General features: G+C 33.0%; 2 protein-coding genes across 12 annotated transcripts in view; one reads left to right on the top strand and one right to left on the bottom strand.

The window, feature by feature from the left end:
* LOC6644014 (probable G-protein coupled receptor 158) overlaps positions 1-3,896 on the top strand; it is a 37,882-nt gene extending 33,986 nt beyond the window's left edge. The window contains exons 12-15 of one of the 5 annotated variants that reach the window (XM_023176596.2): positions 2,556-2,683; positions 2,745-2,856; positions 3,258-3,278; positions 3,592-3,896. In XM_023176596.2, coding sequence (XP_023032364.1) covers positions 2,556-2,683; positions 2,745-2,856; positions 3,258-3,278; positions 3,592-3,789 — 459 coding nt within the window. In that variant the 3' untranslated portion in view covers positions 3,790-3,896. Of the gene's footprint in view, positions 1-912; positions 1,097-2,501; positions 2,684-2,744; positions 2,857-3,257; positions 3,279-3,591 lie in introns of those variants that run through there. The other 4 variants (XM_023176593.2, XM_023176597.2, XM_023176595.2 and 1 more) reach the window with 4 other exon arrangements.
* A 4,837-nt stretch (positions 3,897-8,733) lies between these two features.
* LOC6644013 (chorion transcription factor Cf2) lies at positions 8,734-14,288 on the bottom strand. 7 transcript variants are annotated; one of them, XM_023176620.2, is made up of 4 exons: positions 14,150-14,288; positions 11,841-13,181; positions 10,656-10,834; positions 8,734-9,465 (listed from the first exon to the last, which is right to left on the bottom strand). In XM_023176620.2, exons 2-4 carry the CDS (start codon positions 13,007-13,009, stop codon positions 9,290-9,292), a joined length of 1,524 nt encoding a protein of 507 aa, XP_023032388.1. In that variant the 5' UTR covers positions 13,010-13,181; positions 14,150-14,288; the 3' UTR covers positions 8,734-9,289. The 7 variants fall into 7 exon arrangements, with proteins under 7 accessions (XP_023032388.1, XP_002066622.2, XP_023032387.1 ...); XM_002066586.4 differs by having other exon boundaries at positions 14,128-14,261; XM_023176619.2 differs by having other exon boundaries at positions 11,841-13,176; positions 14,128-14,261.
* Between the last annotated feature and the right edge of the window lie 168 nt (positions 14,289-14,456).

Genomic DNA, 14,456 nt, shown 5'->3' with positions numbered 1-14,456 from the left:
CCGAGTACAGATCGAATATCGCTTAGGTTCAGAGGTCTTTCAACTTGATGAGAGTAATTATATATAAATCAAATAAATCTATATATATATATATATATACATGTAAAAGATCATTGTCTGACGTCGTCCATTATATTATTATTGGTATTGGATTTTGTAATTTGGTATTTTGGTATATAAAACATGTACATTTAAATATTGGTCGAGGAAACGATTTTTGTTGAGCTTTTTGCTAAACCGAAATTAATTTAAGTTGTGTATTTTGTCTTTTCGTTTTCTGTGATTTCGTTGAAAGTTATAGTATTAAGCTAACATACATACTATATAAATATATACAAAATATATATATATATATAACATATATTCATGAATTTTAGTCAAGCTATGAAGTTGCTGCAAGTGTCTGCGTTTCAATATAACAAAAAATATATACTCCTTATGTTTCCGTAAAACTTTTTGTCTAATTTGCATGATTTTGATGGCAACTATTCTTGATCTTTGGTTTAAACACTAATCGCATGGTTTTGTTTCTAAGCACACTGGTTTAACATTTTTATTTGTAGCATGTTGAAATTCATTTTGCTGAACAAAAAAAATTTTAAAATGACAAAAATCGGTTTCCTTTCAAATACAACATAAAAAAACAAAAGAAATATCCAAAATACTTAAACTATAACTATAACTCGCCTCACTGTAATCGTATACCTATGTATTAACTATCTCTATCTGTCCTTCCTCCGACTAAACTATAAACCAATCAAATGTACTATCCCCTATCTCTACTTGTTATCAATACTCTCTGTCTAAGTAGTCCTTAATTTGTGCTAAAGTCCGTTTTAAGTTCGTCTTATCAATCTTTTCTTGTGAATTTAAGTTGATTTATTTATTTTTTTTATTTACATTTATTTTCAGCACAATAAAACACAAACTCACCTATAAAATACTCACCCATATATCATCCTGTACCTAAATATGAGAAGCGAAATGAAACAGAATCTTATATTAAATATTTCTATACGAAAATTTAATTTTTCAAACGTTGAAAATAGAGTTGTGAATTGTCCAAAATAAAGTAAAACTAAAATACAAATATTTTACATAAAGTTGTCAAAACAATTTTTATCTCTGGATAAACCATTTTCCATGTTGGTTTTTAAGGGTAATTAAGATTCTACCTAATACAGTAAAAAACTTATTTAATAATAATTCCTCTAGCAGATTGTTGAAATTTTTTGCAAAATACTTGTTCATATAGTTAGACAATCCTCATTAGCAGCTCTGACTAGTAATTACTAGGTTTCCTAATCAGCGTAAACATCGATTTCAATATCAAACTCCGATAATCAATTTAAAATTAACAATCGTAATAATTTGCAGACACTAGTTTTGCATATCTCTTAAAGTTAAGTGATATACACATTCACAAACTTAAGGATTTATTTTTGTCCAAACTTCCTAGTTTTCTAAAGTTTTTAAGTAACGATCAAAATACTGAAACCTTAAGATTTAGTTCGGGTTTTAAAAACAAATTCATAAAGCGCACTTTGAATGCTCTGAAGTTCAAATGTTTCAAATTGTAGCGTGGACTATATTAAAATTTCCAATTTCTTCGATAAATTTTCTTAAATAAGTTTCTTTTTTTTAAATATTTTGGTAACTCAAAAATTGTCTATATTGTTAGAAGTTTAAAATTTTGCAATAAGCATACTTTAGGAAGATTTTTCCACTGAGATAGGCTTTTCGATCAATCGTTCCTATGATGGCTATGTTTTATAGTGCTCCGATCCGATTAATTCTATAACTTAACCTCAATCATTCGTTCTGTCATGCTGATCAAGTCTTTATATGCTTTATGACGTTGGAAACGTCTCTTTTTCTGCGTTATAAATATCTGATTCAAATTATAATATTATGGTATACAATTTTTTAATCATTTTTCAAAAAGAAAATTAAGACAAAAACTTTAAAAATTCGGATTTAAATTGGCAGAGTTACAGATTTGCAATGTTAAGGGCTTTTCAAGTTTATTGAACTCAATCTAGTTCAATCTTCTGCATTTATTAAGTAAAAACAAATAATTACTTTGCTTCTTTTCTAAAACATGTATGCCTAAATTAATTAGATGGACTTAATTAAAAAAAAGTAAAGTTTAACTTCTTAGGGCATTACATTTGCCTTTGGATACACGGGTAATCGAGCACTGCACTATAGCTAAAGTACATAAGTGACGATATACATAGCACTTAAATTCAACCCACAATTCAGGACCACTACAGAAGATCAAACCAAGTTTTTAATATCATTTACACTAAAGCACACTATCATATTTCAATATTATTAACTTCCACTTTGTCTATGATGTTTCATTTATTGTTTCAATGGTTTAAAGTTTTCCATTTCCGGTTGAAATTTCGTTTCGGTTTCCGATTTGGTTTTTGTTTTCTCTTGTACTTCCTGAGTGTGTGGTTTGCCGTGGTTTGTTGCATCTTCATAGCTTGCAGGTTCGTTCGCTTGCGTATGATCTATCAATACGTTTACCTGTGGATGCTTTCAAGGGTACGTCACATGATGCCGGCCAACGATTGGGCGGGGGTTATGCTGGTCTATGCCTGGGCGATCCCGATATTGGTGAGCTAACCATATCCGAAATGAGTCCTGAAGACATACGTGCTGAGCTCAAAAGGTAATGCCGTTCATTCCAACCAATCACTTTTATTCAAAATTGATTTGAAATCTATTTCCAGACTGTACACACAACTTGAGATTCTGAAAAACAAAACGCTGAGACAAGACAATCCGCACATAAGCAAAAGACGTGGTGGACGCAAGGCGGGTCATCGTCGTTTCTCATTGCAAGTAAGTTGAGAATCGCCAATGGTTCATGGTATGAATTTCAAACTCACTGTACATTACATTCTGATTATGAAATTATGAATCCAAAGAGAAAAACCGAAAAGCAGGACTTTCGAAACTATTTTCTTTCACACAAAATGAAAAACCTTGTGCTGCCTTCCTTAGTGTTTTCCACTTCTTTCCCTAATCTATCCAAAATTCTCTCTTCTTCTCTTTTTCGATCTCTCTCTCTCTCTCACTTTCTTCTATCTATCTATATCCTTGTCTCTTGTATGTGAAAAATATCTAATCTAATCTCTATATATATATATAAATATATCATTGTTCTTGTCCTGAATTGTAAACACAAATCCTTCGATCAAAACCAAACAAAAAAAAATCTCGTTCGTTCATTCCAATGATAGAAAAAGGGCAGCAAAGATAAGGTAAGATCTCATTAGACCTAACCTAAATCAAAAACCAAATAACTATGTGTGTTTGTTAATGTTGTGACTGTTACTAAAAACCTCCCTAAACCAAAATAAAAACCAAAGTGTTAGTTCCCCGCGGTGTTATGTCATTAGTTAGCATGACCCCCTAAAAATAAATATACATACATACATACTTACATAGCACATGGCACTAACAAGAATACAACTATTAACCATATTGCACCCATTTACCATTAAGTTTCACTCATCGAATTTTAAACGATTATAAAAAGGAATCTAAAAATATTTCAAATATGTTTTCCTATAGGCTTTAAGTGCCAAACATCGCAGCAATAAGCATCATCAGGATATCGAGATAACCGAGGCGGAACCGTCACGGACACCCGAGGATTCGGTATGCAGTGCCGAAGGACCCACAGATACCTATGCAGAAATATCGGGCATATCGCATTCAATGCTATCCCATTCCATGGTCTCGCATTCCGTTGTCTCTCATTCAAAGTAAACCAAACCAAAAGCAAAGGAAAACATAAATCAAAGACGAAAAATTATTAAGATATATACGATATTCCAGCGACAAACAAAAAACTACACTTTGTATATACTTATATATATATACCAAAACAAAAATCATGTAGGCAAAAAAAAAAAACAAAAAAATACAAAAATCATACCAAATACTTATATTGTTTGTATGTAATGTATATGTATGTATGTACATGTGAGGATATAGAAAACACACAAAAACAAAACCAACAATAAAAATAAAAAAAAACAAACAATTACTTTAATTTAATGCAATGAAAGCAAAATACAAAACGGAGAAAAATAAGAAAAATAATAACAATAACAAAAGTTACTTTATTTTAGAGAAGAAATGAAAATGTTAATGATGATGATCAAGCTATGATTAAAAAACAAAAATAAAAATATTAAATGCAGCCAGAGTTTTGTACAATTTTGATATGATAAATTTTTAGAGCAGATTTATAATTGATTTGCATTTCGTTTCTAATTTCGATTCCTTCATCGAGTAAATAGAATCAAAAGCAAAAAAACCAAAAAAAAACAAAACCAAAACCAAAAACAAAAAAAAAAACGTTGTATGAACAGAGCCCACCTAGATAGGTAAGCGATTTGAAACTATATATGGGAAAATAAAGAGAACTATGTAATGCTAAACTAAATCCGTTAATTCCCAATTTGTTTTTAAACAATTCATTTTTGTCTAACAATTATTAGTAGCGTCTATGAATCAATCGTATAAGTTCTTTAAAAGTTACTAAAAACCAAAATGTCTCTATACATAGTCGAACATTTAATTGTCCCTCAACGAATCGAAATCCAATCAAAAGCCAGAGCCATCTCTGGCCTTGTGTCCTCAAATCTTAACTAATTGTCAATAAGACCCTATACATATGTATGTATATCCTCCTCGATCAATCGTAATGAATCGTTTGTGAACCGAAAAAAATAATCAGTTGCAATTTTTGAGCTTATAGGCATTAATTAAAACGAGATGATGACAAACGAAAGATGTTTAAATGTAGAAAATTTCTCATGCATATGAAAACTTCACAAACTCATACGATTAACGTCATTCTCTCTCTCTCTCTCTATCTATCTATAAATATATATATTAACTTATGTATTTTGAAGCTTAGACCTTACTAAAATTAATGAAACCTACTGCAAATACATATGCGTAAATATAAATATATTAACTACTAAATGTAATTCTATAAATTTTTGCCATAACTAATGTATTTACACAACTGCAAAACATTCATTAACGCCTTTAATCAGCGATACGAACTATCTAGAATATCGTTGGAATAACATTCAAAATATAGTGAAATGTTGTTTAATAGTTGAGAATTTGAAATTTCTAAGAAATTTAAACTAATCTTTCTTAACAATTAATGTTAACTAAAAGTTAGTTCTGACATTGTGACATCATTCAGGAATTTCTAAAAAAAAAATCCACTTTGTTCTAACTATTAATTCCTAGGATAGAAGAAGGTTCTCCGCTTTCGAATCGATTCCTATTTCCACCTTGTACGTTTAGAAATTTAGCTCTCTTGATGTTTTAGATACTTGTTGCAGAAAATTGAATGAATCACTTGGCGTTATTGAATGTATTCATGCAGGAGTCGAATACATAGCGAATATATGCTGAAAAAAAACATGAAGGAGTTTTGTAAATAAATCTCTTAAAATATAGAATCAGGAATCAAAAATAGAATTTCGCACTTGTTAACTTTTGGTGACAGAGCGTTAAAAAATAATTGTTGCATTGCATAATGAATAAGATAAAATTTCAGCAAGATCATAAATTCATTATTTTTTTTGTTTTAGTTAGTTTAGTTGTATGTTTTTTGATCTAGGTCTTTTTTGTTTTGTTGTAATTTTGCATACATTTCAAATGTATTCAAATTAAAGTTATTAAGGGCTTGTTAAAGAAACAAAAAAGAAAACTAAAACCAAAAAAAAAAAAATGGGGGCAAAAGCGTCCAAGGTATAGTAAATACTTATATAAATATAGAGTATATAAAGAAAGACAAAAACAAAATGGCAAATGGTAAAATTAGTTAAAAAAGAAATACATACATATAAAAACAAAAAAAGAAAAATAACTTAACAGACAAAACCAAAAATTGAGCATTTAAAGAAATTATAAATTTGAAGCGACTTTTTGATTGCGTTTGATCAAAGAGTAAATGAATGTGAAAATCTCCTCCCCCATTCGCCTAGACATGATGAAATGGCAAATATATACATAAACGATATATAACAACTATACCTATATTATATATATACATATATATAAATAAAAAAAAAAACAAAAATATATACACCATATACATATATATGGAAGTGAATGCATGTAATTGACAAATGTATCAGCATTACAATAAACAAAACAAATTAAACCAAAGCATACTAAATTAGTTGCTGCTCATTGCAAAGGATGAAACAAATGAATGAAGACAAAACCAAAAAAAAAGAAAAGAAAACATTTTGAAAGTGTGATAGTGTTCATAATATTCGTTCATTGTAATTAAAAGGAAAAAAAGTCAACAAAAAAAAAAAAACGTAATAAAAGTAAAAACTAAACAAATCAAAGCAAAAAAACTGTTTTAATATACATAATATTTTTTTACAGAATGTAACCTCCGTTCAACTGGAAACCTGCATCCTTCCATTAGTTAATGATGTTCCAAAGACTTTTTAGTCCAGACACTCATCGATCAGCTGTATTTAGTTAAATAGAAGAAAGTCGAAGCTCCATATAGCGTTCAGGACTGAAATAACATTCATTTTGTAGCATTATAGCTTCGAAGTGTTGCAACATCTAATCAAGTTGTTGAATTTCAAACTGAATCGCTAGCTGTTGAATATCTCGGATATATCTTTAGGGATTGTGTAGCACATAATCTTTTTTTAAGGAAAGAAACTACTTTCTTATAGAATTTCAATGAATGCCTGGACCAGCAGGCAGATCCTTATACCTTATACACAATGACTGTTGTCTGATGTTTTTCCATTTTATAATCTTTCTACATTGGTTTGGACTTTATTTGTATATATAGTATATACCTATATATAATTTATAATTGAAATATTGCTCGAATATTAACTAAATTTGTCGTTTAGATTGCAAGTAATCATATATCTCAAACACGCACACACATACAAGTAATCATTAATTAATTTCACTTTTAATTACATTTGTTTAATTTCTAATTACTCACTTTTTTCACTTGTCTGTTTCGTTACAATTATGAGCTAGTAGTTAGTTAATTGCTATTTTCTCTTTTCTTTTCTCATTTGTTTAGTACGTTTCGTATTTCAACATGATTAGTTTCGTATTTTTTTTTGTTTTGTCATTTCAAAATGTTTTTGCTGGCTTTTAATTTAATTAATATTATTCTTGTTTTTCTTCAGATTTTGTCGTTTAGCTTAATATTAATGTTGGTTGCGGTTAGATAAGCAAAATTGTTGTTGTTGTTGTTTCTCATTTTTTGATCGTCTCAACTTGGTTTGATTAAAACTTATACAAATGACAATAATAGAAAAAAATAACGTAAAAAGAAGTTACAATGATTAGTACTTAGAATTTATTTTGGTTTTTTACATGCGCTGCGCATTGTTTTACTTTTCTTGTTTTTATTTCATTTCGTTTGTCTGTTTGTTGCTGTGCTATGTGCCATTTGTTTAAATTTTTTGTTTAATTGTTTAAAAGGTAGACAATTGGTTTTTGAGTGTATTATGCATTTAATATTAGATACATACATATAAGTTTAATATTTATATATGTATATATATATATAACACTATTTCATTTACGTTTCGTTTTTTCTTCTTTTTTTTATGATAGAAATTTACATTGGTTTTGGTTTTGCTACAGTTTTTTTTTTGTTTGTTAATATTTCATTTAAAATTGCCTTTCGTTTTTCTCTTTCGGTAGTAAAAGTTATGGTATATTACAAAAACAATTATAAGCTTGTAACTAGAGTTCATTATCAAAATTAATGTTATGCATCAAGTATGTATAAATGTATATATATATCTGTATATATATATTCATATTTATCGTTTTGTTTTTTAAACTAGTTTGGCGCATAAAGCTGTGTGGCATTTTGCAAAATAAATTTTTTCGATTATCAATTTCTCAAAATTTGCTCTTAAATACTTTTGTCTTGCTTTAAATTAAATAATAAAATGCAACAAATTGTTTAAATGAAATCTTTTGTTTTGCAATCTCACTGATTCAGTTTAAAACAAACAAAAGCACTAGGTTTAAAATAATTTACAAAAAAAAATCAAGTAAACACAAAACAACTAATTAAAAAAAGTACTGGTTAACATTTTTAATGTAAAAATTGTTAAGCAAAAGGTTTGTTACATCGAACAAAAACAAAAAATAATTAAAGTAATTGAAAATATCGAGCGAACAAACGAGCTAATTAAGTTATTAAAAAACAATTTAAAATTTATCATACTTATTTAAAGCCAAACAACCGAGATCCTGCTCGTATGCAAATAAAGTGAATGAATGAATATACCTCTTTCAAAGGGGCAAAGGGTATATTCACAAAAAGAAATTATAGTCGAAATAAAATTTGGAAAAATAAAATAAATACATAATGTGATTTTGTGTTAGATGTATGTAGATTTAAAATTAAGAGAGGAAATTTCAATAATTTAAGTTTTGCGCGTAGAATTGGTTTACCTTTGGACAAAAACATTTGATTTTGCTCTTGCTTTTGTTAAGAAATCATTTTGCCGACATGTGAATTAAAAAAAGGTATTTTCTCTTTATAAGGTATAAATAAAATATAGTAAATTATAGCATATGTATAATAGATATAGACGCTGTTGTGTGTGTGTGTGAGTGTGCGCTTTATAGAGACGCCAATATATAAAAATCTCATAGAATAACAAATAAAATATGATATGGACATAGAAAAATAATATAGCAAACATCTACATAACCAAAAATTATTTGATAAATCAAAATTGAAAAACTTAAACAATAAAACTCATCCTTAGCTAGTTTTTCTTGGTTTCTTCCTTATTTCTTTTTTTTTTTTTAGTACAACTTTCTTTGTTTCATTTTTTTTTTGTTTTTTGAATTTTTCTTGTTTTTTTTTTTGTTTGTTTCTTTCGTTACAATCTTTGTTTGAAAAAAATCATCTAATTTAGAATCTACCAGCACATTGAAGGTTCGCCAGTCGTTGATTGGGTTGATTCTTCTCCTCTCTAATTCCATCCTTCGATTCGTCTTTGAAAAGGTCTTTCATTTTTTTATGCTTTTTAGGTTTCACTTTGTTGCTATTGGTTTTCTCTCTCCTTGATCTCTCTCGTCTTCTTCGATCTTCGATCAGTGTATCTGGGTGTGTGTGTGTGTCTGTGTGTGTATGTGTGTGTGTTGTCTAAGCCGCTGAGCTTGATTGTTTCTTTGGGTCAACAGTGAGTAGGCGTCCCCCGCTGGGTCTTCCCTAGAGCGGATGCAGTTTCGTCGTATGCACGGTGAGTGCACTGCGTTGCGTAAAACGCTTGTCACAATACGGACAGGTATACGGCTTTTCGCCCGTATGTGTCCGTATATGTTTGGTGAGATAGTCCTTAACGCTAAAGGACTTCTCACAGTATCCACAGTGAAACGGCTTTTCACCTGCAATTACGAGAAATGGAAGAAAAGCACATTTTTTTGCGATATTAGCAATTTCATTTGCACCACCCACCGCCATTAAAATTTGTTGCATGGTGCGTGCATGTACCAAAAAGGAACGTTGGTTGATTGATTTGATTTGATTGATTGGTTGATTGATTGGTTGAATTGATGTAAATAGGTACAATTTTATGCATTATATAGTAAAAGTTTGCACGTAATATAATCAAACTATATATATGTGTATATATTTTGTTGTTTGGTATTGAAGTGTTAAAATGCATACTGAGCGACATATTATTACTTAATGAGATGAGGCGGGCGATACGTTTATTCGATTTTTATTATCATCATCTTTTAATCTAGTCATCTAGAATCAACGTATACCCTTCATGAATGCGCCAGGCAAAACTATAGATCTTACTTTGATAGTTAACTCTACAGATCCTAATTCTGGGCTCAGCTATAGCAAAGCTTCATGACAAGTTAAGCACTTTAATAAAAAAGATTTATAAATATATATTTATGTTAATTTAACCCCCAAGTAAGCAAATAAATATCTCAAATGACCTCAATCAGTTGGATCAAACTCCTTTATCACAAAATCCTCAAAGTGAAATAAAGGACATTATAACGATTGTTCTTTAATTCTTAAATATTCAGACAAATATAACTATAATTGGTTTATGGTTTAAATAAAAAAAGGTATACGTAGTTTCGGCAGGCCGAAAATGAGATCATTAAACACAGATTTTTTTTTTAGATCATGGCAAAAATTTATGATAATTTTGAAAATATAAGAAACATTATTTGTATTACCGATCGAATTAAATGGAGTTCATGAACAAACACAACTGTACTTTTGCCATATTCTTGAGCGTTTTTCTGTAGTTTTGCTTTGCGCATGTGCTGCAGCAGCTCGTGTCAGTGGAGCGAGCGTGGCCAGCCTAGGCGCGATGTGGGAGCGAGTTTTGGTTGCGGTTATGACAAATGAGAGAAATGGATTGGCATAGAAAGTTTTTTTTTTTTTTGGAGATAGTACTGACGTTTTTTTTTTGTGTTTTTTTTTTTTGACATTTTGAAATTGAACTGAACTGATTGATTGGTTGATTGATTGATTGACGAGTCGATTGATTGAGTTGAGATTGAGTTGATTGACTGACTGATTTGATTTGAAAAATATTGCTTCTCACCCGTGTGAGTCGTTAAATGTTTGTTCAGGTAATCCTTAACAGTGAACGCCCTGCCACAATATCCACATCTAAATGGTTTCTCACCTGTATGTATGCGAGTGTGCTGTTTTAGTGTATTCGATTGAGTGAAGGACTTGCCGCAGTAGGAGCACGTGTAGGGGCGTTCTTTAGGCGTGGCGCTGTTTTGGTTTTTTTTTTTTTTTTTTTTGGTTTTAAGAATTTTGTTTTTGGAGAGAGAGAGATTTTTTTTTTGAAGTTGCATGGCGTAAAAGAATGGAGTGGAAAGAATGTTATAGTTTATATATAAATATATGAAGAGAGAGAGAGAGAGAAAGAAAGAGAAAGAAGAGAAAGAGAAAAAGCGCGCGGGAGAAAAGAAAGAAATTGGAATTATATTATTAGTAACATTCGTCTATATATATCTTATGTATATATATGTATGAACAACAAACAATCAAACGAACGCATGGGCCACGTCCAAGGCACATTAAGGGCGCACCCATGCGCTCAGCTGGGCGATCTTAAGAAAAAAAAAATAAACAAAAATATATAATATACATTTAAATATATATATCTAATAAGGTTAAGGTTAACTGGCACAGTACTCAACACAACAAGAACCCAAACTAGTTGGATTTGTAATGAGTGGAACTGCTCCATACGAATGTTAAAAAAAAAAAATAACAAATTATTTTTAAATCAAAAACATGTGACAAGATCAGAAAACAAGAGCCAACGCATTTCACGGACTTGTTACAGCTCGCTGGGAATTTTTGGCTGCTGGGCCAAACATCACCGAAATCAGACAACTCATTTCATAAAAGTCCCATTCAAACAATAGGAATACAATTTTAAGTTTTTTTGGTTTTCCTGCTGGTATTTATAAGTTCTTTGCAGTTTCGAATGATATTAATAGATTCTGTCTCAATTTGAATGCTACAGCTTGCATCTTCCACACGAAATATGATAACAACTTGTTTGTTTCTCAATTGGCTATAACTGGACTGAATATTTTCGTGGTTATAGGTTAATAATCGATTTATACCCACTGAACTGAATTGTTTTTTAAGGTTTAAGGAATGATTGTGATTCTATATCTGCTCTAGTCACATGTTGATTTAACCAAATTGGGATCAAAACTAAATGTACGCTATATACGGGGGAATACAAAAAAGTTGAATTTACTCTGCTTCGCCTGTGTGGATTTTACGGTGCATGGCCAGCGTGCCGGGTGTCTTGAAAGTTTTTGGGCAATCCGGACATTTGTGTCGTATTTTATGCGCAAGATCAGCGGCCACTGTTTGCGTGCTGACCAGGACACTTGTTGTGGCTCCGGGTCCTCCGCCAGGTGCAGCAGTTGTTGGTTGTCCGCCCGGCTGGCCGCTGGCTCCGGGATTCGCTTGTATGGCATAGACGGGAACAGAGCTAACCACATCGCCGCTATCACTGAGACTGAGTGGTTCCTCTTTGATGATGACCTGCGGATGCGAGGCGCCGCCATTGTTGCTATTTTTGTTCAGTTTGACTGTAAGCGGAGGAACCTTAAGCGCCACCTGGGCATCAGTGAGGTCGTCCTGTTGGTGCTGTTGCTGCTGGTGTTGCTGATGCGCTTGATGATGTTGCTCCTGCTGCTGTTGTTGCAATTGTTGCTGTTGGTGATGCTGCTCTTCGGGGGTCAGTCTCATATCACGCGGTGCTATGGCCGGCATATCATCAGGCGTCACCGGCGCCTCTTGCTGCTCCATGAACGATTGCTGTCCCGCTGCCAACATGGCTGCGGTGCAAACGGAACCACAGTGCGAGCACTTGTATTCGTTGGGATTCTGTGTGGCCGAATTGACACCATAAATGGTGCATACAATGCAGCGGGCCAGAAAGGCAGTCGCCTGATGCGACATCCGATGATGCTCGTCCAGTTCTACGGCGCTGCCATATTTTTCATCACAATTGCTACAAGGATAACTGGGTTTTAGTTGCTGCTGCTGCTGTTGTTGTTGCTGCTGCTGCTGTTGCTGGTGCTGCGCAGCCTCCAGCGTTGTAATGGCTCCTTGGGGATTTAAATTGAGGCCATGGCAGAGTTGCATATGCTCTGTCGCATGTTGCGCACGATCAAACTGCTGATGACACATGGGACAATAGTGTGGAGCAAGCACATTCGGATCCATGCTGAGATTGGGCAGAAAGGCGGTTTTCAAAGAGTCCATATTGGCTATTACGGCAGCAACTTGATGCGTGGGCACTGGATGCGGAGGTGGAGGATGAGGAGGCGGATGTGTTGGCGTCTGCGGCGTCTGTTGTTGATCCTCGGGGCGTGGCAGACGCTGTTCCTGTATGTTGGTAGTAGATTTTATCATTTCACTCTCAGGATTTAACAACCAGTAGAAGCAGCGTCACGATTGTGGTTTTAGTAGCAATTCAGCTGATGCGGATGCAGATGCAGAGGCGGTGGCGGAGGAGCAGTAGCAAATAAAATGCAGGAGGAGGCTTGGTTAGTGTGTGACATGAACGCAAAGCGCTTTTTCTATACTTTTCGTTCGGAGAGAGAGAGAGCAAATGGAGAGAGCAAAAATCAAAAATTAATGTATGAAGCTGGGATGAGAACTGCTTATCACATCGAACGATTGATCTTCTAGATAAATCGTTTAAATCAAAATCCCATTAGGAGATTTTTGTTGACCAACTAAATATTCTTTGGTTTTACCGTAACGAATCATCAATGAATTTGGTTAAATTTTATAGGCACTTGATTTCTAACCCGAATGGAATTCTTTCTAATTAGACGCACGATACATCGACAGGACACGTTTAAAGCAAGAATCCACTGTGGATGGACAAGGTCATAGGTTAAAGGATTCACTTGGTTTTGCCCATAGTTTCGGTTGTTATTGGTAAACCGTGTTGATATGCACTCTTATGAAATTCGTTTTGGTTGCACTGGCTAAACAAATTGTTCGCGTTGGCGGGATTTTTGCGCCAAAGCCGAACGGTATATGTATATAATTATCTTTGCCTCATTTGCGGGGTTTTCCCTAACCTTCCGATATGCAATTGGCGAATGGAGCGTAAATTCTTATGGTGGGAGGAGGCGAAGCAAACAAAAAACAAATCTAAATTGATATTGCGCGCAAAAAAGAACTGAAACAAAATCGGAAATCAGTTGATTTTTGCTGTTTTATTTCTTTTTTGCTTTCCTCCGATCTCGATTTCGTTTCATTTATTCCCCCTCAAGTTTGACCCCCAAGTCTCCCCTCCCCACACCCTACACCACAACACGACGACACACGGACAGCTACAGCGACGGCGGCAGAAGCGGCGCGACATCGGCGACGGGCAGCAGCAATGCGTTCGAATTGAAATTTTTTTTTTTTTTTTTGGTCTGTCATATTCTAAATTCGGAATTCTATTTTGATTTTTTTTTCTTCTTCGGTTGTCGCAGTTTGTGATGAATTTGCCGTTGTCTTTGGGGGCTTACCGAGCGAGGCGATTTCACGTACTTTATTGCACTTTGGTTTATCTCGAAACGGCCGTTGCGAGAGGCGTGAAATGATGGTCAATTTAATTTTAATAACATTTTCTTTTCTTCTTTGTGGTGTAGTTATATTTATTATATTTGTCAGAAGATGAACGAGTTGCCAGATTGATGCTGATGCTACGTTGCCAGAAGGCGTGGTGCTATCGGGCTGCCAGACTGTTCCAGGGCCAATTGATACCAGTTTGGCATCACTATTTCTTCGAATTCTCTCTTGCATGTATATTCGTACACTATACATCTGCATGAATGTATTCAAAAACGCAACGAAG

Source organism: Drosophila willistoni (assembly GCF_018902025.1).
Source record: "Drosophila willistoni isolate 14030-0811.24 chromosome 2R unlocalized genomic scaffold, UCI_dwil_1.1 Seg167, whole genome shotgun sequence".
Classification (NCBI taxonomy): Eukaryota; Metazoa; Arthropoda; class Insecta; order Diptera; family Drosophilidae; genus Drosophila; species Drosophila willistoni.
This window is presented reverse-complemented; position numbering and strand designations above follow the sequence as displayed.